This window comes from Chiloscyllium plagiosum, chromosome 25 (assembly GCF_004010195.1).
Source record: "Chiloscyllium plagiosum isolate BGI_BamShark_2017 chromosome 25, ASM401019v2, whole genome shotgun sequence".
In the NCBI taxonomy this organism is placed as follows: domain Eukaryota; kingdom Metazoa; phylum Chordata; class Chondrichthyes; order Orectolobiformes; family Hemiscylliidae; genus Chiloscyllium; species Chiloscyllium plagiosum.
The window spans coordinates 1,808,748-1,832,582 of NC_057734.1; the positions used below are offsets into that span (position 1 = coordinate 1,808,748).

Genomic DNA, 23,835 nt, shown 5'->3' on the forward strand with positions numbered 1-23,835 from the left:
TGGCTTGGATCCATGTAACATATTCCAATTAAAAGTCGTTGTTTTTTTAGTAATGACTTCTAGTTCTTATCTGCACAATCCCCACAATGATTAATCTATTAAATCTTTTTCTAATTTTAAAGCTGCCATGAAGCTATAGCTGAGAGGAAAGAGTGCCAGCCTGTTCAAACTTCCCAGTTCAATTGTCACATCTCAGTCAAAGTGTTCTTGTTGTTCAGTTTCTCCATATCCTCTCTGGAATGTGGAGATCTGAACTATTCACATATGCTCCGACTAAAAGCTAACCTTATACTTTGCCACAAAAACAGAAATTTCTGGAGAAACTCAGCAGATCTCTGTGGAGGGAGAAACAAAGTTAACATCTCGAGCCCCAGTGACCCTTCTTCGGGACAATCTGAAGTTGAGGGTCAAAGCAATACCCTTGGGGAGAGAGACAGAATTAAGTGTCAGCCACATCCTACACCACACTCCCTGCCATCATCCCACTCTGCAGCTCAACATGCTATTACATGTAACCTTTAACACAGGTTCCTAGGAATGTAATGCTAATGAAAAGCAGAATAAGCAACAATGCTGGAAATTGCCAGGACCCATAGTCTTTGCAGTATCCAGTGCCTCCAACTGTTTCTTGATGCCTCATGAATCAAATTAGCTGAAGACTAGAATCTGTGATGCTGGGGACCACTGGAGGAGGCTGAGATGGATCATCCACTTGGCCCTTCTGGCTGAAGATTGCTGTTAATGCTTCTGCCTTATCTTTTGCACTGATGAGCTGGGTTCTTCCATCATTGAGGAATAGCCTCCTCAAGATAGAAATTTTTAAGGGGAAGTTGGATAAAGACATGAACCACAGAAAAACAGAAGGAGAGGTGAGAGGGCAAGTGAAGGATGCTGATTTGTGATGTAAAATCTCTGGTGTGGACTGAATGGCTTGCTTGGATGTAATTCTATATAAACACATGTTGTTTATGTTAAATCCATTGTATTTGAGATCTGACAGCATTTTCTTATTCACTCCTGGGACCTGGGCATTGCTGGCTGGGCCAGCATTTATTGCCCGTCCCTAGTTGCCCCTTGAGAAGGTGGGGGTGAGCTGCCTTCTTGAACTATTGCAGTCCATGTGCTGTCGGTAGACTCACAATGTCCTTAGGGACGGAATTCCAGGATTCTGACCCAGTGACAGTGAAGGAACAACATTATATTTCCATTATGAGCATCACGTTAAGGAGTGGGAGTCAGGAGGGGAGAAGTGGGGGAATGTCAGACTTTGAGCTTCAGCAATATCTTTTTGACTCGACACTGATCAGGGATTTCCTCTGAACAAAGTTGACTCTAGACCTTGAAGAAACCTGGGTCGTGTTGGGAAAAGCTGCAAGCAAATTCATGGTGATACCTTTAATATGAGATAAAAACAGAAAACAACCTGCCAGATTGTGCAGTTTCTGTGTTGCTGTCTCTACCTTTGTAGCAGCATTTACTTTGGCAGTCTAGTGTCTAATTCCTTCCAGCAATCTTTGTGTTTGGTTCAGATTCCCAGCTTCTGCAGTGTTTAGTTTTTATCTGAGGTTGTGCTGGGACTGTATAAAATACTGGTTAAACCATAGCTGGAGTACTGTGTGCAGTTCTGGTCACTACATTCTAGGAGGATGTGATTTCACTGGAGAGGGGGCAGAGGAGATTTACCAGGATGCTGCCTGGGCTAGAGGGAGGGTCTGAGCTCTGAGGAGAGATTGGAGAAACTGGGCTTGTTTTCTTCAGAACAGTGAACACAACCCTTCTGAGGAAGGGAGACTTTGACCCGAAACATTAACTCTGGTTTCTCTCCACAGACCTGCTGAGCTTTTCCAGCAATTTCTATTTTTGTTTCTGACTTACAGCATCCACAGTTCTTTCGGTTTTTATATGTAAATAACTAACTCCAGTCACCAGTTTAACACATGTGCCAGTGGCTGATGTATTCAGATAAACGCCGGGCTTGGCAAATGGATATTCTTGTTTCCTGAGGTGTCACTCTTAAGACAAGATGCTCCACTTGGTAAAAAATGAATGTGTAGACTGGGAGAACCATTTCACTTCTCTGCTGTTCATGGTTTGTGGCTGGTTCTGACAGATTGATGAATTGAAGGTGTTGAATGGATTTGTTTATCATAACTTTAAAGATAATGGGTCTCCAGATCATAAAACTGTATTCAATTGTTACCTTCCACAGGAATGGTTGACTAAGTTTGGCTACCTGGCTCCACTGGGTCCTGCTACTGATCAACGTCAAACCCAAGAAGCATTAACTAAGGCCATTAAAGCCATGCAGAGGTTTGGAGGCCTGGAAATTAATGGACTATTAGGTACGTGCTGTTATTTCTGAAGCCAAGTTAGCATTTCAAATAAGCTTTTGTAACGTATATTTCAGTTTGTAATTTTGATTCAGTCCCAATAGCTGCACAAAGAGCTCTGCTTCTCTTCCTTTACTCATTCTTGGGACACAGGTATTGCTGGAAAGGCAATGATTTGTCACCCATCATCATTTCCCCTTGAACTGAGTGGCTGGCTAGGCCATTCCAGAGGGGAGTTAAAGAGTCAATCACATTGCTGCGGGTCTGGAGTGACATGTAGGCCAGACTGTTAAGGATAGCAGATTCCATTCCCTAAAGCTCAACCAGATGAGTTTTTACAGCAGTTGATATATAGGTGGTTGCCACCAAAGGAAGTTTTATTTCCAGATATTTTTTATTGATGAATACAAATTTCATAATCTTCCACAGAACCATTAGTCTGGGCTTCTGGATTACTACTTTACAGCAAGTAAATTATTTCCTAACTCCCCACAGCCCATCCAGCATCTACACGGCACAAGTCAGGAAGGTGATGGAATACTCCCCACTTGCCTGGGTGGGTGCAGCTCCAACAACACTCAGGAAGCTCAATGCCATCCAGAACACAGCAGACCACTTGGTTGGCATAACATCCACTCATTCCACCTCTGACACTCAGTAGCAGAAGTGCGTAGCATCTACAAGATGCACTGCAGAAATTCACCTGATGAAGGAATAGCAGTCCAAACGCTAGTGATTTCAAATACACCTGGTGTCATGTGACTTCTGACGCTGTCCACCCCAGGTGATCACTGGCACCTCCACATCATAGAAGAACAAGGGCAGTAGATACTTGGGAACACCATCCCCTGCAAGTTCCCCTCCAAGCCACTCATTATCCTGAAATATATCGTCATTCCTTCACTGTCACTGGGTCAAAATCCTGGAAATCCCTCCCAAAGGGCATTGTGAGTCTACCCACAGCACATGGACTGCAGCGGTTTAAAAAGGCAGCTCGCCCCCACCTTCTCAAGGGGTAACTAGGGATGATAATAAATGCTGGGCCCAGCCAGTGACACCCACGTTTGATGAGTGAATAAAAAATAAACAAACACATAACTAAACAAACAGACAAATAAATAGCATCCTGCCATCTGCCCGTAGCTATATTGAAGTTAACATTGTACTGATACCAATACAGGTAAATGTATTCAGCACCAGGGACAGTTACTGAACAAACAACTGCCACTATTCAGTCACAAAGAAGGTAAAACACTCACAACAATCAGAAAGTTAAAAATCAAAAATACCCTGGTTATCATCCAACAAGTTTATTTGGAAGCACATCCACAGCCACCTGGTGAAGGAGCAGCTCTCCAAAAGCTCGTGCCTCGAAATCAGCCTGTTGGACTATAACCTGGTGCTGTGTGATTTTTTAACTTTGTCCACCCCAGTCCAACACCAGCACCTCCAAATCATGACACCAACCAGAAACCTCACCTCCTTTACCCTCCAGCTTAGCAACAAATGCAGAAATACCCAGGCAACTCTGTAGAATATCTTTCATAGATATTTGTGTTTGCTGCTTGTGAAACTTTCTCTCAGTTTGAGGGCCATAACTATTTCAGAAAGATGTTGATACAAGCCATAAACTAGAGCAGTGACTGCTTTGTAAAAAATAGTGGAAATGTTCCTGTACAGAGGATCTTGAGGCTGAAGAATCATTTTATTTCCTGGCTGTATGACTGGGCCAACATGAAGGATTGTCTGAGAGAGGCGAATAGAGAACTAAGGGTTAACAATATATTGGAATGGATGGCTAGACTTTGCTAAGCCACATTTGGAGTGCTGGAAAAGATGGAAATAGATTTACGAGGATGATACCAGAACTGTGACTGATTAATAGGTTGGTTCTCTTTCCTATTAAAGAGAGTAGGCTCAAGGGTAACCAAATGGAGTTTGTTAAAATTGTGCAAAGTTTTGATTGAATGGATACAGAAGAGTGTCTCCAGTTGTGGGAAGGAGCAAGTCTAGAGGCCACTGATATGAGGCAGTGACTCGAAAGTCCAATTGGGAATTCAGGTGGGAATGTACTCTCACTATCACTCACTGAATTGTGTGGGTTGTTTTAAGGAAGGCTTGGTAACTACATTAGAGAGAATAGGATAGATACGCCAATGGCTGAGATGTGTGTTTTATTATGTCACCTAGTTAGCTCTGGGGTCAGTTAGCTCAGTTGGTTGGATGGCTGGTCTTTGCTGCAGAGTGACACCAATGGCGTGGGTTCCATTCCCATACTGGCTAAGGTGACCATGAAGGACTCTCCCTCCCACCTTAACTGAGGTGGGATCACCCTCTGATTAAAACACCACCAGTTGTCTATCTGTCTCATAAAAGAGCAGCCCAAGGACTATGGCAACTTCAGTGTGAGTCCTTCAGGTTTAGGTATTGACTTAGACCAGGAACCTGCTCATTGTCACACTGTACATGACACTGATAGAACCGAGTAACATGCTCTGAGCTGGAGAGAATACAACTTCTTAAAGCATTAAACAAGACTACAAAGGTCACAGTCCCATCAGTGCCTACCTAATGACCTTCACCCACACATTCATCCGAGCAGGCGAGAGAGGAGCTCTGACACTCAGCCTGTTTCTGTATTGTCATAAAGTACAGAAAAGGCTCTTCAGCCCATCAAATAAATCTATGCCAACAAAACAAAATCCATCACCTTAGTTCTGTGGAAGGGTCATTGGACCTGAAAAGTTAACTCTGATTTCTCTCCACAGATGCTGCCAGACCTGCTAAGCTTTTCCAGCCATTTCTGTTTTTGTTCCCATCATTTATCTGCACCAATCCTGTTTTCCAGCATTAGGTCCATAGCCTTGAGGTTTATGACGTTTGAGGTGTTCATCCACTTAGCCTTTTAAAGGTTTCAATATCTCCCATCCCAATTACCCTCCCAGGCAGTGCATTTTTCCTGAAATCCCCTCTGAACCTCCTGCCTTTCACCTTAAAATGATGCCCCCGTCTTATTGACCCTTCAAGCCGAGGGAACAGCTGCTTCCTAACCACTGACTCCATGCCCCTCCTAACCATGATGTTGTATGTTCTATATAATTGAGTCAGAAGTCATACAACACTAGGTTATAGCCTATCAGGTTAGTTTGAAATCACAAGGTTTTAGAGCACTGTCCTTTGTCAGATGAAGTGGAGGGAAGTACACAGGCACAGAATAAATAGGCAGAGAGATAATAGCAAGATAATTCCAGGTAATTAAGAGTGTCAACAGGTAGGTACAAATGGTGTGAGTGGAGTGTTGACTGGCTGAATAATAGGTCTCTGCAGGTGGTCAAAATTGCCAAATTGTAAGAGTAAAGTGTCAACAGCTGAATAACAAGCGAAGGGGTGACCTATAATCTGACTAAATGAGGCAGAGAGATCATTACAAATAATCATAAATAAGATGGTGCTGGAGACAAACCAAATGACTGAAATAACATGATAAGTAGAAGAGTCACATGCTGAGGGTCTAACCAAAGTGATAATTAATCCAAAACCGTATAAACTAATTCAGGCTGAGAGATCATAACAATTTATGAAGGCGATGGTGTCAAAACAGGACAGTAAGGAAGATCTTACAGGTACAGAACAGTCTGGTGGGTCACATGTAGCATGATAGGAACCCAAGATCACGATTGAGGCTGTCTTCATGGCTACGGAACGTGGCTATCAGTTTCTGCTCGGCAATTCTGCATTGTTGTTTATCTTGAAGGCACCCTTGGAGGACGTTTACCTGAAGATCAGAGGCTGAATATCCCGGACAGCTAAAGTGTTCCCCAACTGGGAGGGAACACCCCTGCCTGATGATTGTTGTGCAGTGTCCATTCATCCGTTATCGTAGTGTCTGCTTGTCCTCGCCAATGTACCTTGCCTCAGGGCATCCTTGCCTGCAGTGTCTGAGGTAGATAACGTTGGCCCAAGTACTCAATACCAACAATTGCCAATCTCCAGGCACCATCCTACGGCTCATCTGCTTCATCCTTGACCACAACGACTTCATCTTTGACAACCAGCTCTTCATCAAGACACACGGAACAGCCATGGGAACCAAATTTGCATCCCAATATGCCAACGTTTTCATGCACAAGTTTGAGCAAGACTTCTTCACTAAGACTCCAACCAACGTTATATTGACGACATTTTCTTCCTCTGGACTCACGGCAAAGTATCACTGAAACAACTATGTTGTGATATCAGCAAGTCTCATCCTACCATCAGATTTACCATGGACTACTCTTCAGAATCAGAGTCGAGAGTGTGTTGCTGGAAAAGCACAGCAGGTCAGGCAGAATCCAAGGAGCAGACGAATTGACATTTCAGGCCAGAGCCCTTCATCATGAATGAGGCTGGGAGTTTCAGGGTAAGAGATAAATGGGTGGAAAGATAAACCTATTGCACTCTTATCCCCAGCCCCACCCTCCCTCCTATTTATCTCTCCATCCCCAAGGCTCCTAGCCTCATTCCTGATGAAGGACTCTGGCCCAAAACGTCGACTTTCCTGCTCCTCGGATGCTGCCTGACCTGCTGTGCTTTTCCAGCAACTCACTCTCGACTCTGATCTCCAGCATCTGCAGACCTCACTTTCTCCTACTCTTCAGAATCAGTCTCAATCTTAGACATATACATCTCCGTCAAGAACAGGCACCTCAGTACCTCACTCTATTGCAAGCCCACAGATAACTTCACAATGCTGCACTTCTCTAGTTTCCATCCTAAACATGTTACAGAAGCCATTCCCTATGGGTAAGCTCAGACAAGGAGGAACATGATGGACACCTAAAGATGCTAGTAGATGTCCTTATAAGAACAGGATATGATGCTCATCTCATCGATCACCAGTTCCAACTTGCCACAGTGAAAAACTGTAATGGGATGGAAGGGATGAGTGGAAGCAGTAGAGGCTGTGGTGATGAGGAGGCAAGGAATTAATGAGCAGTGTTTAATATTTTTGTCCTGAGCCATCTGAAGTCTCAGGGCCAATCCTGGGACTGTGTAGAACGTCTTCACCCAGAGGGTGTGTATCTATGGAATTCCCTGCCCAGTGAAGTAGTTGAGGCTTCCTCATTGAATGTTTTTAAAGCTAAGATAGATAATGTTTTGAACAGTAGAGTAATTAAGGGTTAGGTTTAGAGGGTGGGTAAGTGGACCTGAGGTCACGAAGATCAGCCATGATCTTATTGAATGGGGGAGCAGGCACGAAGGGCCAGATGGCCTTCTCCTGCCCCTAGCTGTTATGTTCTTATGTCAATCTCCAGTCAACAGTGATTATTACTGCCTCAGGGCTGAGCATCCCAAATGATTGCTCCCCCAGCCACTTTGGGATCCACTCATCTGGATTGTTACACTCATGACCACAGGGGAATTTAAGCAAATTGTTTTTGATGCTTTGAAAGGGTGAATGTGAGAGAATAAGAGATAGAACCACATGCTGAGAGTCTGAGATGAGGCAGATTGTACAGGAGGAATTGTGTGGATTCTCAACATCAGCACAGGTGCTTTAGGACAAACCACTATATTCTGCATGCACCTATCTTTTTGAAGTTGGGAATCATTTCTTTATTGTTGCCTAATATTAGATGCAGTAACGTTATGCAAAACAGATCCCATTACCTGCTTGTACTCACAATATTTGAAATTATTCCTTCAGTCCCTTTACTAGGATGATTCTTAATGTGTGCCTCATTAACAATTCTCTATCATAACGTTTCCTACCGCCTTTATATCGGAGGGATGTTTTCCATTACTGCTTTTGATGTCCATGTTTAATTATTGTACCCTTGAGCTAATAGAATTACAATTCTAGAATTCCTACAGTGAAAAAAGAGGACATTGAGCCCATTGCGTCTACACCAACCTTTGAAACAACATCCCACCCACACCCTATAACCTTGCATTTCCCAAGGCCAATCCACCTAACCTACACATCTTTGAACTTTTGATGAATGAAGAAGCATTTTGTTAAAGTTTGTCTTGCACTCATCATGACAATTGCAAGAATACCAATTCAAGTGGAGTAGAAACTAACATTTATATTGCAAAAGAGGAGAGCACTGATTGGTTGGCAATTGAGCTATGATTGATTGAGATGTAGAATGCTGCAATAATGTTGATTGACAGTTAACTGCCAGCTTTGTTTAATTTTTAAACCAGACGGTTTGACACTGACTGATCTAGGGATTGCTCTGAGAAATGAACCAGAGATTGGCTGCCACCTATTTTAATGTTTTGAAACAGACACAGTTCTATAAATATGCAGAGAATAGACCCCTGTGCATTAACATATGGAGCTTCCACTACACACAACTACACCACACTGTGAACCTGAGGGATGATCCTAAACTAGTTGTCAGTACAATTCTTCACATACTCTCCAGTCATGCAGTATTGATGTTATTTTTCCCTTTGGTATTCTTATGAATTGTCCTGGTGAGTGCAAAACAAACACTTCGACAAAGTGTGTCATGTTTCAGAAGCCAGAATGTCTGGCTTTAATTTTGGTGCCTATACTTCCTATTCCTTTCTCAAACTCCGGCTGCCCATTTCCCTCTTCATCATCCCCAGCTCCTTTTCTCAACCGTTTCCACATGCAATTGCACAGTGCAGAGTGAGGCCTTCAGACCCATTGTGCTTGTGTCTGTGTTCTTCTTCCTAACTCTAATCTTAATCTTATTCCTAGCCTTAACCTTAAGCCGAAACCAAACCCTGAATCTAACCATAATCGTAATCCTAACCCCAACCCTAACCTTAACCCAAACCCTAATTCTGAGCCCAACTGTAATCCTAACCCTGATCCTAACTTAAGACTAACTCTAACCTCAACCAGAAACCTAGCTTTAACCCTCGCCCTAACCCTAATCTTAACCCTAGTCCTAATTTTAACATTAACCCTAAGCTTAACTTCAACCTTAACTTTAACCTTAACCCTGACCCTGACTCTAATCCATATCCTAACCCATATTTCTGTTAGTAGAAACATTATGGAAGTAACTGAGATTGAATGCCTGAGTGAAGGACCTTGGTGCATGGAGGTTCCCACATCCATCCAGTTCATTTATTGCGCTCCTATGTGAAAAAAATTAACTTGTTTGAATTTTAGATCAAGCCACTGTGACACTAATGAAGACACCTCGTTGCTCACTGCCTGATATTGTGGAACCAGAAAGTATCAGGAGGAAAAGATCTCTTCAACTCGGGACTAAATGGAAGAAAAGAAATATATCCTGGAGGTAAATGTCAATCTTGTAATTGCATCCTCACATTTAATGTTATTAATGGAAAGTTGTGAGCAGATGAAAGCTACTTCAGTTAATCAGATGTAAAATTTATTGGCAATAGCACTTTAGGACCAAAGTCACTTGCTTGCAGAAATGTAATAGTTTTAAGTGCTATAAATAATTTCACTTCTTATTACAAACGACACTTGGCCAGTAACTTGCTCCATTTTCCTTCCACTATTTGTTATCAGATCTCTTTCTCCCCCCCTAAGTCATTTGGAGGTCTCACAGCACAGTGGGTAGTGTCCCTGCCTCTGAGCCAGAGCTCCAGGTTCACATTTGCAGTTTGGGACTGGATGGCCAAGCTGACTGTTTATCACAGATCAGCAAACTGTAACAGTAGAGTTAAAAATCACACAACACCAGGTTATAGTCCAACAGGTTTAATTGGAAGCACACTAGCTTTCGGAGCGATGCTTCGAAAGCTAGTGTGCTTCCAATTAAACCTGTTGGACTATAACCTGGTGTTGTGTGATTTTTAACTTTGTACACCCCAGTCCAACACCGGCATCTCCAAATCATAACGGTACAGAGTGACCTCATTCAGTCCATCCAGCTTACACTGGCTCTGTCCTCTTGTGCTAAACTCCTCCCATCTCTATGCAAACCATTTCCACTCAAATAACCATCCAGTGCTCCTCTTGAATGCTTCAATGGAATCTGTATCCCTCACATTTCCAGGCAGAGGATTCCACAGTCTTGCTGTCAACTACTCAGCTACTCACTGTAGAAAGAGATTTTCTCTCATGTAGTGCTTACTTCATTTGCACTTTGTTTTAAACCTTGCACTTTGTTTTAAATCTGCACCTCATCATTTTTGATCGTTTTATGAGCGGGGGGTTTCTCTCTGTCTGTTGTGTCCTGTCCACTTACTCTGCTGAAGACTTTGTCAGATCAACTTGCAAGGGTGTGGGACAGGGTGCTGCTCAGATGTGTGAGGAGAGAGAAGAGGAATTTCTACCATCACTAACCATAGCCCCACGCTGGTAAAGGTGCAGCCATCACAGCTTATAACCATGGAGGTGGTGGAGGGAGCCAGTCGGTAGGGGTGGGTCACACCTGTTCAGGCCTGTTTGCTCTCTCCATGGTAGAGGTAGTGTGGCTGTGGGTCAGACCTGCCTTCAGACAGAGAACTGAATACAGAGTCACTTGGAATCAACAACTTAAGGTGTTCTCTGCAGAAACATTCCACTGGCCAGATTTTGATGTACCCACTGGCAAATGGTTCTTCTTTTGCCCGGTGTGATTTGGGGATTTGCTAAAGTGTGGCTCACTCCCTACTAACAGCAAAAACATTCCTTACCACTGCCGGATCACAGGATGTCGAAGTACCAAACTAAAGAAGTGAGAGTGTGTGTGTTTGTGTGTCTGTGAGAGTGTGGGTTGTGTGTGAGTGTGTGTGTGCATGTGTATGTGTGTGAGTGTTAGGTTGTGTATGAGTGTGCGTGTGTGTGTGTATGTGTGCGTGCGTGAATGTGCGTGTGTAAGTTGAATATAATGTGCCTGAAACAGTTTACAATGTTTAATGTCAGCCAAGACGTGGTGTAAAATATTCTGATGTTGTGAGTTTGAGTCCCACTGTAGAGACTTTGGTACATAATCCAGATTGCCCTTCCCAGTGCGGTGCTGAAGGAGTGTTGCACTGTCAGGCAGCGCCATCCTCCAGATAGGATATTATACCAGGGCCATGTCTATCCTGACTGATATAAACGTTCCTAATTGAAGCTGTGCTGCTGAGTTCGCTCTGGTGTCTTGTCAATTTTTAATCTTTAATTCAGCCCCATTCAAGCTGATTATCCAATAACTGTTGCAATGCAGTTTCTGGGAGTTTGCAACATGGCGATTGACTGCTGTGTTTTCTTTATGACAATAGAATTAATAATTGAAAGGTATTTGAGTTCTAAAGTGTTTACAGATGCCCTGAGATTGTGAACCGTAACAACTTGCATTTATATAGCATCTTTAAAATAGTCATCAAACAAATCTTGACATTGAGCCATGTGAATGGGAGTTATTAGGAGAGGTGAGAGCAAGAATTTAAGGATGGCTGAAAAGAGGGAGAAATCGAGGACTTAGGGTTACATTGAAAACAGGAGCAGGAGGAGGCCATTCAGCCCTTTGAGCCTGCTCCTCTATTGAATGGGATCATGGCTGATCATTCGCCTCAGTCCCCTATTCCCACATCTTCACCATACCCTTTCATCCCTTTAGCCCTAAGAACTATATATAAAACTCCTTCTTGAAAACATTCAATGTCTGGGCCTCAATCACTTTCTGCTCATGACAGCAGAGAAACCCACTGGTTCCCCACTCTCTGGGTGAATACATTTCTCCCCATCTCAGTCCGAAATGGCCTATCATGTATCCTTAGATTGTGACCTCCTGGTTCTGGGCTCCCTGGTCATAGAGAACATCCTTTTTGTGTTTACCCTTGCCTCAGCATGTTAGAATTTTACACGTTTCTGAGATCACCCCTAAACCTTATAAACTCCTGGCCAATCCAGTCCCTCTTCATCATCACACCTGCCGTCCCAGGAATCAGTCAGGGAAACCTTTGCTGCCCTCCCTCCATCACCAGAACATCCTTCCTCAGATAAGGAGACTCCAAACTGCACACAGTACTCCAGGAGTGGTCTCAGCAAGGTCTCTATACAATTACAGCAAATCAACCCTGCTCCTATACGTGAATCCATGGCTGATGAAGACTAACATAACATTTATCTTCTTCATCATGTGCTGCCCTTGCAATGCTTACCTTTAGTGACTGATGTACAAGGATATTCAGGTCTTGTTGCACTCCCCACTTTCCCAATCTATTGCTGTTCAGGTATTCCTCTGCCTTCCCGTTTTTGCTAGCAAAGTGGAGAAGCAGCTGAAGACAGAGCAGGAGAAAGTGAGCACTGCAGATGCTGGAGATCAGAGTTGAGAGTGTGTTGCTGGAAAAGCACAGCAGGTCAGGCAGCATCTGAGGAGCAGGGGAATCCAGGAATTCCTGATGAAGGGTTCTTGCCCGAAACGTCGATGCGCCTGCTGCTTGGATGCTGCCTGACCTGAAGACACAGCAGCCAATAGTGGAGCAATATAACTTGAGGATACACAAGAATCACACAGTGTTATGGCACAGAGAGAGGCAATTCAGCCCATTCTGTCCATACTTGCCATCCAATGAGTGTCAAGATTTAGTGCCATTTTCCTACCCTTTCCCTATACCTTCGCACATTGTTTATGAAATTAACTGTCCCGTGCCCTCTTGAATGCTTCAGGTGAATGTGTGTCATTTCAGGCAGATCGGAACCTTGCTGTTTGAAACTTTTATTTCTCACATCACATTTGCAATATTTGAAAATCACTTTAAGTCTGTGTCCTTTCATTCTTGAAAGTGACACACTTTCCTCATTCCTGCAGAAGGGCTTATGCCCGAAACGTCGATTCTCCTGTTCCTTGGATGCTGCCTGACCTGCTGCGCTTTTCCAGCAACACATCTCCAGTATCCGCAGTCCTCACTTTCTCCAGGAATAGAACCCCCCTACCTAATCCCTCCAAATCTCTCATGATTTTGAGAACTTATATTAAATGTCGTTCTAGTCTGCTACTCTGCAAGGAAATCAGTCACGCTCTCCCCTCATAACTGAAGATTCTTATCCCTGAAACTATTCGTGAAAATCACTTCTGCACTTTCTGCAATGCTCCCCATAATATGGCACCCAGAACTATACACAATACTCCAGCTGCAGTCTCATAAGCATCTTACAAAAGTTTGGTATCACCTCCCTGCTCTTGTATTGTATGTCTATATTAATAAAGCCAAGAGCACTATATGCTTTATTCACTGCTTGGAAGGTTTGAGCGATAGGGAGAGGCTATATAGACTAGGGCTGTTTTCCTGGAGCATTGAACGCTGAGCCTTATAGAGGTTTATAAAACATGATGGGCATGGATAGGATAAATAGACAAAGTCTTTTCCCATGGATTGGGGAGTCCAGAACTAGATGGCATAGGCTTAGGGTGAGAGGGGAAAGATATAAAAGAGACATAACGGGCAACCTTTTCACGCAGAGGGTGGTACGTTTATGGAATGAGCTGCCAGAGGAAGTGGTGGAGGCTGGTACAATTGCAACGTTTAAGAGGCATTTGGATGGGTATATGAATAGGAAGGGTTTGGAGGGATATGGACCAGGTGTTGGCAAATGGGACTAGATTAAGTTAGGATATCTGGTCAGTATGGATGTGTTTCTGTGCTGTACATCGCTATGACTCTTCACCTGACCTGCCACCTTCAATGATCTATGAGCATAAAGATCAGGTCCCTCTAGCACCCTTTTGAGTATTGTACACTGAAATTGGCCAAACCTGAATCAAACCCTAACTCTATCGCACAGGGAGTTGCTGAAGTTATAAGTTTAAGAAACTACTCCAGCAGTCAAACCTACTCAGCCATTCAGTCCATTGCGTCTACTCTGACCCTCTGAAGAGCATCCCACCCACACCCACCCAATCCATGTCACCCTGAATTTTCCATGACTCATCCAACTAGCCTGCACATCCCTGGACTGGGAGGAAACCAGAGCACCCAGAGAAAGCCCAGACATACAGTCACCCATGGCTGGAATTGAACTTGAGTCCCTGGTGCTGTGAGGCAGCAGTACTAACCACTGAGCCACAATGACACCCTTCAGTTTTCTTCATGTCTTGGTATCATGTGGGACACAGTCAATATTCATATTCCCCCAAAAGCAAACAGATATTGCTGGGATATACTGCTTGAGATCAGGATGCTGGTGTTTATCAGGCCTTTTATGCTTCTTCAATATTCAGGTGCATCAATCTTCATTACATCAAATATGGATCAATGATTGCTTTATAACAAACAAGGAATTCTCCTTGAGTCAACTGCAGTTTATTACTCATTAAACCCTAAGCAATAACATCACAGGATACTGATTGCCTTTAATGAATGTCAAGACATTAGAGTTAGCTAAAGGCTGAATCTTCTTTCTCAGGGATGAGAAAAAGATACAATCCAATTTTCTCTCTCGCCTGGATTGTGAATCAAATTTAGCTCTAGAGAAAGATGAGAAGACAGTTCAGTCCCTTTACCATTCTGTTGGAACATGCCTGAGCTCTAAGTCCAATCCCTTCACCTGTCATTTATATACCGTGATGTCCAAAACTAATAATGATCAATTCCAGACACAACTGCCCAAAAACATCAACAGTATGTTTGGGGAGAGGGTCTTAAATTTCCATGACGCTTTGTCTAAAGGGGTATTCAGCCCTGAACAGCCCAAATTAAAGACCGTGCCCCCTTGAACTGGATCCCCTCTGCCCAAGGAATTAGTTCTCTACATGGGACTGGTTTAATTTGGTGCAGACTAGATAGATTGAAAGGTCTGTTTCCACACTGTGTGACTCTATCTACCCAACTGGAACATCCTCCACTATTTTACACAGTGAAAGCACTCACTTTGTGGAAATATGAAGAAAAGTGATTTTAAGTCTGCCTCTTTGGCCCTGATACATAACGCCTGATTAGATCTGGAGGAGAAAGTGAGGTCTGCAGATGCTGGAGATCAGAGCTGAAAATGTGTTGGTGGAAAAGCGCAGCAGGTCAGGCAGCATCCAGGGAACAGGAGAATCGACGTTTCGGGCATAAGCCCGGTGGGAGAGGGGAAATGAAGAAACTGGTAAAATCAACATTGATCCCGTGTGGTTGGAGGCTCCCTAGGCGGAAGATGAGGCGCTCTTCCTCCAACCGTCGTGTTGTTGTGATCTGGCGATGGAGGAGTTCAAAGACCTGATCTGGAGCCCTGGGAGCTCCCTGATGCTTTGCCCACTAGACTTTCTGCAGCCATCATAAAATTGGTGTTTGGCAAAATGGTCAAAAGGCAACATGAGGAAATGTTTTTACACTGCACATAGCAAGGATTGGGGTAACATTGCTGGACTGTGTGCTGGATGTCCATTCAATTGTAGAATGGGGTATGTTTCTGAAGGGGAAAATAATTGACAGGACTAGAGGGAAGGAGCAAGAGAGTGGAATTAATTCCTCTTAGGTAGGGCTAGCAAAAACATGATGGGCCACATAGCCTCTGAGCTGTAACTATTCTGTGATTCTAAGCACATGTTTTCAGGCAAAGCTGCTAAAACACAGCACCCCAGCTAAATCCAATCTGTCCTCAGGTGATTCTCAGACATGAACTGTTCTCCTCTAGATGCGATGATCTTTCGATCACAATGTCAAGATGAGTCACAAACGTCCAGACTCTGAATGAGATTATTGAGTAATTCTACACTGGCTACGACACAGCATTTCCCATTCCAACTGGTCCTATTTTCCATAAAGCTATGGTGCAGAATCTTGCAGCATTCCGCACATTGACCCATATCCTTTCAGTGTTATCCTATCAATTCCACTTGCCTGTTCTTTCCTGGTAATCCCACAAAGGCTCAGCTGTTTACTTTGTATAATTTTGAAGATTATTACAGAATGTTCTCCCACTTCCTTTTCATTGTGTGCACCCCAGGTCATAACAACTGACTGTGTTCAAAAACATTCTCCTCAACTCCAACTCCAGCTCTTTGACCAATTATCTTCAATGTCTCTGCTCCAAGAAACATCAAACATAGGAATAGGAGTCAGCCATATAGCCCTTGCTCCCCCATTCAATACGCTGATATCCAACACAGTTCCCACTTTCTCCCCCTTCCCATTGATTCCTTTAGCCTTACGAATTATATCCAACTCCTTCTTGAAAACATTCAGTGTATTGAAATAACTGCACAGAAGCAATATCCCATCACTAGGTCACCATTTATTTACACGTACACAGTACACTGGCAGTGGCCAGCCAGCTTGGAGAGAGTCCCTGAACTGAGGAGGTTCGAAATCCCCTGTTTATACCTGTCAGCCAGGGCTCCCTGATTGGCCCAGGTTAACAACTCCAAACAAGGATCTCACAGTTAATAAGATCAACTTGGTTCCAATCATTACCGGACTCAACCACGTTCTGTGGCTGGGAATTCCCCAGGCTCCCCACTCTCGGGATATTTCCCCATCTCAGTCCTAAATGCCTACCCTGTATCTTTAGACTCTAACCCTCCGGTTCTGATCTCCCTGGTCATCGGGAACATCCTTCTTGTGTTTACTCTGTCTTGTACTGGTAGAAATGTATGGGTTTCTCTGAGGGTTACCCCCACAATTCTTTTAAACTGCAGTGAACATGGCCTGACTCTATCAGCATCCTGATAGCTTCTCCCTGTCTGCCCTTCACACTGTTTTAAACAGGCTGGATTAGATTTCCCCTTCACCATCGTGGTTTGAACGAGAACAGTCCAAGACTCCTGACGTAATCGAAGGCCTTCACCTTAGACAAATATCATCTGTAACCTCTCTCTCTCTCTAACCTCATCCAGAGTTGTACCATTTACAGAGAGGCAACCGGGTATGGGTCATTAAGGAGCTGCCCAATAGCTGCCCCTAATGGCTGGCTTGTTATTTTGTTTACTGGCATTATTTAGGAAGGCATCTGGGAATCGGTAAGGAACCTCCACTTTTCATCAGTGCAAGCCTACAGTCAATTATTGACATTTTAATCTTAATGCAAATGTCAGTTGTGAAAAGCATTATCATTTTTTCACGGAAGCTTAAAAGACTAGAGTATCACATTGTGCTCCCATTAATGTTAACAAGAGATTAATTGCACCTTTGTCGCTCATTAGCAGTAATGAAGTCCGTGCTCACAGCTTTGATTTACCATCTGCAGAGTCCGAACATTTCCAACGGACAGCCGGTTGGGACATGACACCATTCGTGCTCTGATGTATTATGCTCTGAAGGTCTGGAGTGACATTGCACCACTCAATTTCCATGAGGTGGCGGGAGACAACGCAGACATTCTGATCGACTTCACAAAGTCACAACACAATGACCAGTACCCCTTCGATGGACCAGGGGGTGCCGTGGCTCACGCATTCCTCCCCGGTGACGAACCAATTGCAGGAGATGTGCATTTCGATAACGATGAGGCTTGGACCTTCCGGTCGTCAGGTATTGTCATTGGTTGGAGCCGCAACCAATGGAAACCTTTTAAAGATGTCAGGCAGTGGCTTCATTGGGGATTGTTTGTGACTTTCAGTCAGGAGGTGCATGGCACTAACTCACCACACCACAGCATCCCAGCTCATCCTTTCAGGGTCAGCACTGAGGGAGTACCGCACTGTCGGAGGGTCAGCACTGAGGGAGTGCCACACTGTCGGAGGGTCAGTACTGAGGGAGTGCACCACTTTCAGAGGGTCAGCACTGAGGGAGGACCGCACTATCGGAGGGTCAGCACTGAGGGAGTGCACCACTGTCAGAGGGTCAGCGCTGAGGGTGGGCCACACTGTCAGAAGGCCAATTCTGAGGGAGTGCCGCACTGTTGGAGGGTCAGTGGTGAGGGAGTACCGCACTATCGGAGGGTCAATGCTAGGGGTGTACCGCACTGTCAGAGAGTCAGTGCTGAGTTCCGCACTGTTGGAGGGTCAGTACTGAAGGAGTGCCGCACTGTTGGAGGGTCAGTACTGAGAGAGAGCTGCACTGTCGGAAGGTCAGTACTGAGGGAGTGCAGCACTGTCGGAGGGTCAGTGCTGAGGGAGTGCTGCACTGTAGGAGGGTCAGTACTGAGGGAGTGCTGCACTGTCAGAGGTTCAGTGCTGAAGGGGTGCTGCACTGTCGGAGGGTCAGTACTGAGGGAGTGCAGCACTGTCTGAGTGTCAGTGCTGAGGGAGTGCCGTACTGTCAGAGGGTCAGTACTGAAGGAGTGCTGCACTGTCGGAGGGTCAGTACTGAGGGCGTACTGCACTGTCGGAGGGTCAGTGCTGAAGGAGTGCTGCAATGTCGGAGGGTCAGCACTGTGCCCCTTCCAGCTGTGGGTTTGAAGAGGAAATTGAATAGAAATCCTCACAGCCCTGACTGTTTTGCTGTTGTAAATAAGTAGAAACTGTTCCAGTGACAGAAATCTCAATGTCTGGAGCACGCAAGTTTTAAGGTCTGGCAGCATCTCTGGAGAGAGAAACAGAGTTAATGATTCAGATCCAGTGACCCTTTATCAGAACCAACTCAGAAGGGTCACTGATCTGGTATCATTAACTCTGTTTCTCTCTCCACAGATACTGCCAGAGTTTCTCCAGCAATGTCTTGGTTTGTTTTGATTCCCAGGGTCTCTGGATTAAAAGCCTAATGATAATTTTGTTTTTTATTTAGCCTATTTTTCTAACCAACCTGTTCAGACATAATATTACACATTGTGGCACATGTGGGATGAACTCAGATCCCTTTGTTCAGGGGTATGAATTCCACCAGAGGGGCCCTTATCGCAGTAATACCACCAGGCTATTGCCTCCCCTAAACCTGCAGATAATTCTCCTGTAATAACTTATCCAACTCCCTGTTCATAGCCTTGACTCGATGCTCCCCCTCCCCCTCCCTCTGCACCTACTAATTCTATCGGCAGTGTTCCAGCTACTGCATTGAGGTAATTCTTCAAATCTAATCTTTCACAGATGAAATGATCCAAATTGCGAGGAATACATCGATGTCAGAAACATATTGATGCATTGACGAGATATGCATCTTATAGACAAAGTAAAGACCTTTACATGAAGCTCTGAGGATGTCTGCTCAATTGCTGGTGTCTCTCCCGATGGAAGGCATTGTCAGCAAGATGAGGAAGCACATTAAATACACATAAAATCCATCTGTTGAGCCCCCGGCTAAAGGAGACATTTGAACATTAGATGCGACATTCTCAGGTAGCTCTTTAACAGGGTTCTAGTGCTACACAGCAGCAAGCCTGATTTACAGTTCCATTTTATTGCTTTCCTGTTTATCCATTTGCATTTGTTCTGTTGTTTATGAGCAGAGTAAAAGGTGGTTGGATGTGTACTGTGAGGGCTGGGGGTGCAGTGAATACAGATTGACATGAATAGAGAGAGGCAGCAGGGGGTTACAATGGATACAGCACCCCCTCCCTCTGTTGGCACAATACTTCCCTTACTGCCATTACTCTGTTAACTCCCAGGTTTCACAAGGCAACAAAAAAGCTTTTCAAAATAATCAACAAAGGCTACTGAAGCATTGTTAAAAATCACACAACACCATGTTATAGTGCAACAGGTTTAATTGGAAGCACACTAGCTTTCGGAGCGTCGCTCCTTCATCAGGTGGGCACACATACACACAGATGCGCACACAGACACCCACACACACCCTTACAGACACACACACCCACACATGCACCCCCTCACAGACTTAAGACACTCTGCACTCACTACACATATGCACTTTCTCACACTTACAACCCCCAACCCAGACAGACTCACACACACAGACAGACCAAGACCCACATGCACACATATATTTTGTGGGGTGAATTTGTACTTGCAGGGTTACATTGTACTTTGCTCAAAAACTGCATGAATTTATGTAAAACTCCGTTATCTCACTTTTTAGATTAGAATCAATCTAAACGTCATGGCATAGACAGAGAACACAGGGGGCGGGTCTAGCTATCACCATTGTTAACAGCTAACCCGAGAATGCAACTTTTTAAAAAAAGGTTTTGTGATTTACACATGAAAGAAGTGAAACTATCATGGTATTCTAACAGATGAAAGGCTTAACAGACAATCAGTTTTTCAATGTATAATTTCAGTTACATCACACTGTAAATTTTTGCTATAAATTCTGTGTTACGATCGAGCCCTCCACTACCACCTGATGAAGGAGCGACCCTCCGAAAGCTAGTGTGCTTCCAATTAAACCGGTTGGACTATAACCTGGTGTGGTGTGATTTTTAACTTTGTACACAGTCCAACACTGGCATCTCCGAATCATGACTACTGGAACATTGACCTTTATAACTAGAGAGCTGGAACATAAACAGGACATTTTCTGCAACCATACAAATCCTTGGCAAGATTGAAGTACTGTGTGTGCTTGTGAGCATTGCAACTTCAAATAGGTGGACAGTAATGGCTTTTGGGAAGCTCTTAGCACAGACTGGGGGAAGGAGTAAGGTGGTATTGCTAGACGATTAACTCAGAGACTGGATTAATACACTGGGGCCTGGGTTCAAATCTCATCAGTGACCACTTGTGGAATTTCAAATCGTTTAATAAAAATCTGGACTTAGCAAAGTTAAAAATCACACAACACCAGGCTATAGTCCAACAGGTTTGATTTGGAAGCACTAGCTTTCGGAGCGTCGCTCCTTCATCAGGTGGTGGTGCTGGACTATGCAGCGAGTGTTAGTGATGGTAAATGTGAAGCAATTATTGATTGTTGCTCCCTAGTGCTGTTTAAGGAAGGGAATCTACGGTCCTTGCTCTGTGTGGTCTATGTGACACTTCAACTCATTAGAGTCGACTCTTAACCACCCTGAGATATAGTCTAGAAAGCCGTAAGGTTCAAGGGGTATTAGGAATGGGCAACAAATCCCACATCTCATGAAAGAAAAATCACAAAAGTGTGACCAGGAGTTAGATTGTGGCGCATACATAAAGTTGCCATAGCTCTAAAATCTCACCAGATAGAGTGAGGTGACAGGAGATGGTTTAACCTGAGGGGGAGAAGTGGGTCCTTCATGATAACCTCAGCCAGTTTGGGTATCAAACCGATATTGTTGGAGTCACTCTGCATGACCATCATCCAACTGAGCTAACCCACACCGCAACAAGTCTGGTATTTTCAGGAGATAGAGTCATGGAGTCATAGAGACGCACAGTACGGAAACAGACCCTTCGGTCCAACTTGTCCATGCCGACCAGATATTCCAACCCAATCTAGCCCCACCTGCCAGCACCCGGCCCATATCCCTCCAAACCCTTCCTATTCATATACCCATCAGATGCCTTTCAAATGTTGAAATTGTACCAGCCTCCACCACTTCCTTTGGCAGCTCATTCCATGCATGTACCAACCCCTTGTATGAAACAGTTGTCCCTTAGGTCTCTATTATATCTTTCCACTCTCACCCTAAACCTATGCCCTCTAGTTCTGGACTCCTCCACCCCAGGGAAAAGACTTTGTCTATTTACCCTATCTATGCCCCTCATGATTTTATAAACCTCTACAAGGTCACCCCTCAGCCTCCAACGCTGCAGGGAAAAAAAACCCAGCCTATTCAACCTCTCCCTATAACTCAAACCCTCCAACCCTGGCAACATCCTTGTAAATATTTTCTTTAATCCTTTCAAGTTTCACAACATCTTTCCAATAGCTAGGAGACCAGAATTGCAATATTCCAACAGTGGCCTAACCAATGTCCTGTACAGCCGCAACATGACCTCCCAACTGCTGTACTCAATACTCTGACCAATAAAGGAAAGCATACCAAACACCTTCTTCATTATCCTATCTACCAGTGGCTCCACTTTCAAGGAGCTATGAACTTGCACTCCAAGGTCTCTTGGTTCAGCAACACTCCCTAGGACCTTACCATTAAGTGTATAAGTCCTGCTAAGAGTTGCTTTCCCAAAATGCAGCACCTCGCATTTATCTGAATTAAACTCCATCTGCCAGTTCTCAGCCCATTGGCCCATCTGACCAAGATCCTGTTGTAATCTGAGGTAACCCTCTTCGCTGTCCACTACACCTCCAATTTTGGTGTCATCTGCAAACTTACTAACTCTCCGCTTATGTTCACATCCAAATCATTTATATAAATGACGAAAAGTAGTGAACCCGGTAATGATCCTTGTGGCACACCACTAGTCAGAGGCCTTCAGTCTGAAAAATAACCCTCCACCACCACCCTCTGTCTTCTACCTTTGAGCTAGTTCTGTATCCAAATGGCTAGTTCTCCATGTATTCCATGAGATCTAACCTTGCTAATCAGTCTTCCATGGGGAACACTGTCAACTGCCTTGCTGAAGTCCATATAGATCCTGTCCATTGCTCTGCCCTCATCAATCCTCTGTGTTGCTTCTTCAAAAAACTCAGTAAAGTTTGTGAGACATGATTTCCCACGCACAAAGCCATGTTGACTATCCCTAATCCCTTGCACGTACACGTACATCCTGTCCCTCAGGATTCCCTCCAACAACTTGCCTACCACCGAGGTCAGGTTCACCGGTCTATAGTTCCCTGGCTTGTCTTTACCGCCCTTCTTAAACAGTGGCACCACGTTAGCCAACCTCCAGTCTTCCGGTACCTCACCTGTGACTATCTCTGGAAGATTTAAGAGGTTTAAGGTTTTGGGATGTTGGAAAGGATTGAGCGAGGTGTGTGAGAGAGAGAGAGAGAGAGAGAACCTTTTCATTCGGGGAGGAGTCCAGGAAAGGGGATAGAGTCCAGCTATTCAGGAATTTGCATGGTATAAAGATGGCACTCTGCCCTAGGAATGCTGTAGATAAAACATTTTAAATTCGAGGCCAGTCGGGTTTTGACAGATAAACATGTTAGCGATATGAATCTTCAGTGGGTGGATGGAATGAAGATATAAATCAGCTGTAAAGGATAGAATAAGGTAGAGGGGAAGAATGGCCACCTGCTCTTCCCGTCTTCCTTCATTGTAGGCAGCCAAATTCCTCATTAAGATGTAGAGTTGATCATCTGATGTCCTCATTCAGATCCCAGAACTATTTCAACTCTGCATTTTCCACCAATTCAGCCTCTATATGATCTGCGGATAACCTAGACGAGAGTCAAGAAGGTTGGAGGATTTTATTGAGTAAAGTTTCTGCCCAACATAGAATAGAAACAAGGAGTGCAGTAACATCACCACCCCAACCCATAATCATACAGTCAGCAGGTCAACACCTCAAACAATGTTCTTGCAACTGTATTGAAATCTTTCTTTGCGAGATAATGATACTCCTTGAAATCTACTCATTGTAACAAAAGCAGCAATCACTTTTACAATAGTAAAATTTCCAAGGCAACTCAAACACAGTCTAGCACTGAGTCACATAGTGGGAGATCTGGACAGATGATTGAATTCTGGATCAATGGTGCTGGAAGAGCACAGCAGTTCAGGCAGCATCCGAGGAGCTTCAGCAAAATCGATGTTTCAGGCAAAAGCCCTTCATCAGGAATCAGGAAGAACGCCTCATCTTGCGCCTCGGAACACTTCAACCCCAGGGCATCAATATGGACTTCAACAGTTTCCTCATTTCCCCTTCTCCCACCTCACCCTAGTTCCAAACTTCCA

At 44.2% G+C, this 23,835-nt stretch overlaps 1 protein-coding gene across 1 annotated transcript in view; it reads left to right on the forward strand.

Annotated features, from left to right (window-relative positions):
* mmp17a (matrix metallopeptidase 17a) overlaps positions 1-23,835 on the forward strand; it is a 94,666-nt gene that overhangs the window by 36,438 nt on the left and 34,393 nt on the right. Inside the window, exons 2-4 of the mRNA XM_043715248.1 lie at positions 2,210-2,342; positions 9,469-9,598; positions 17,410-17,693. Coding sequence (XP_043571183.1) covers positions 2,210-2,342; positions 9,469-9,598; positions 17,410-17,693 — 547 coding nt within the window. The remainder of the gene's footprint in view (positions 1-2,209; positions 2,343-9,468; positions 9,599-17,409; positions 17,694-23,835) is intronic.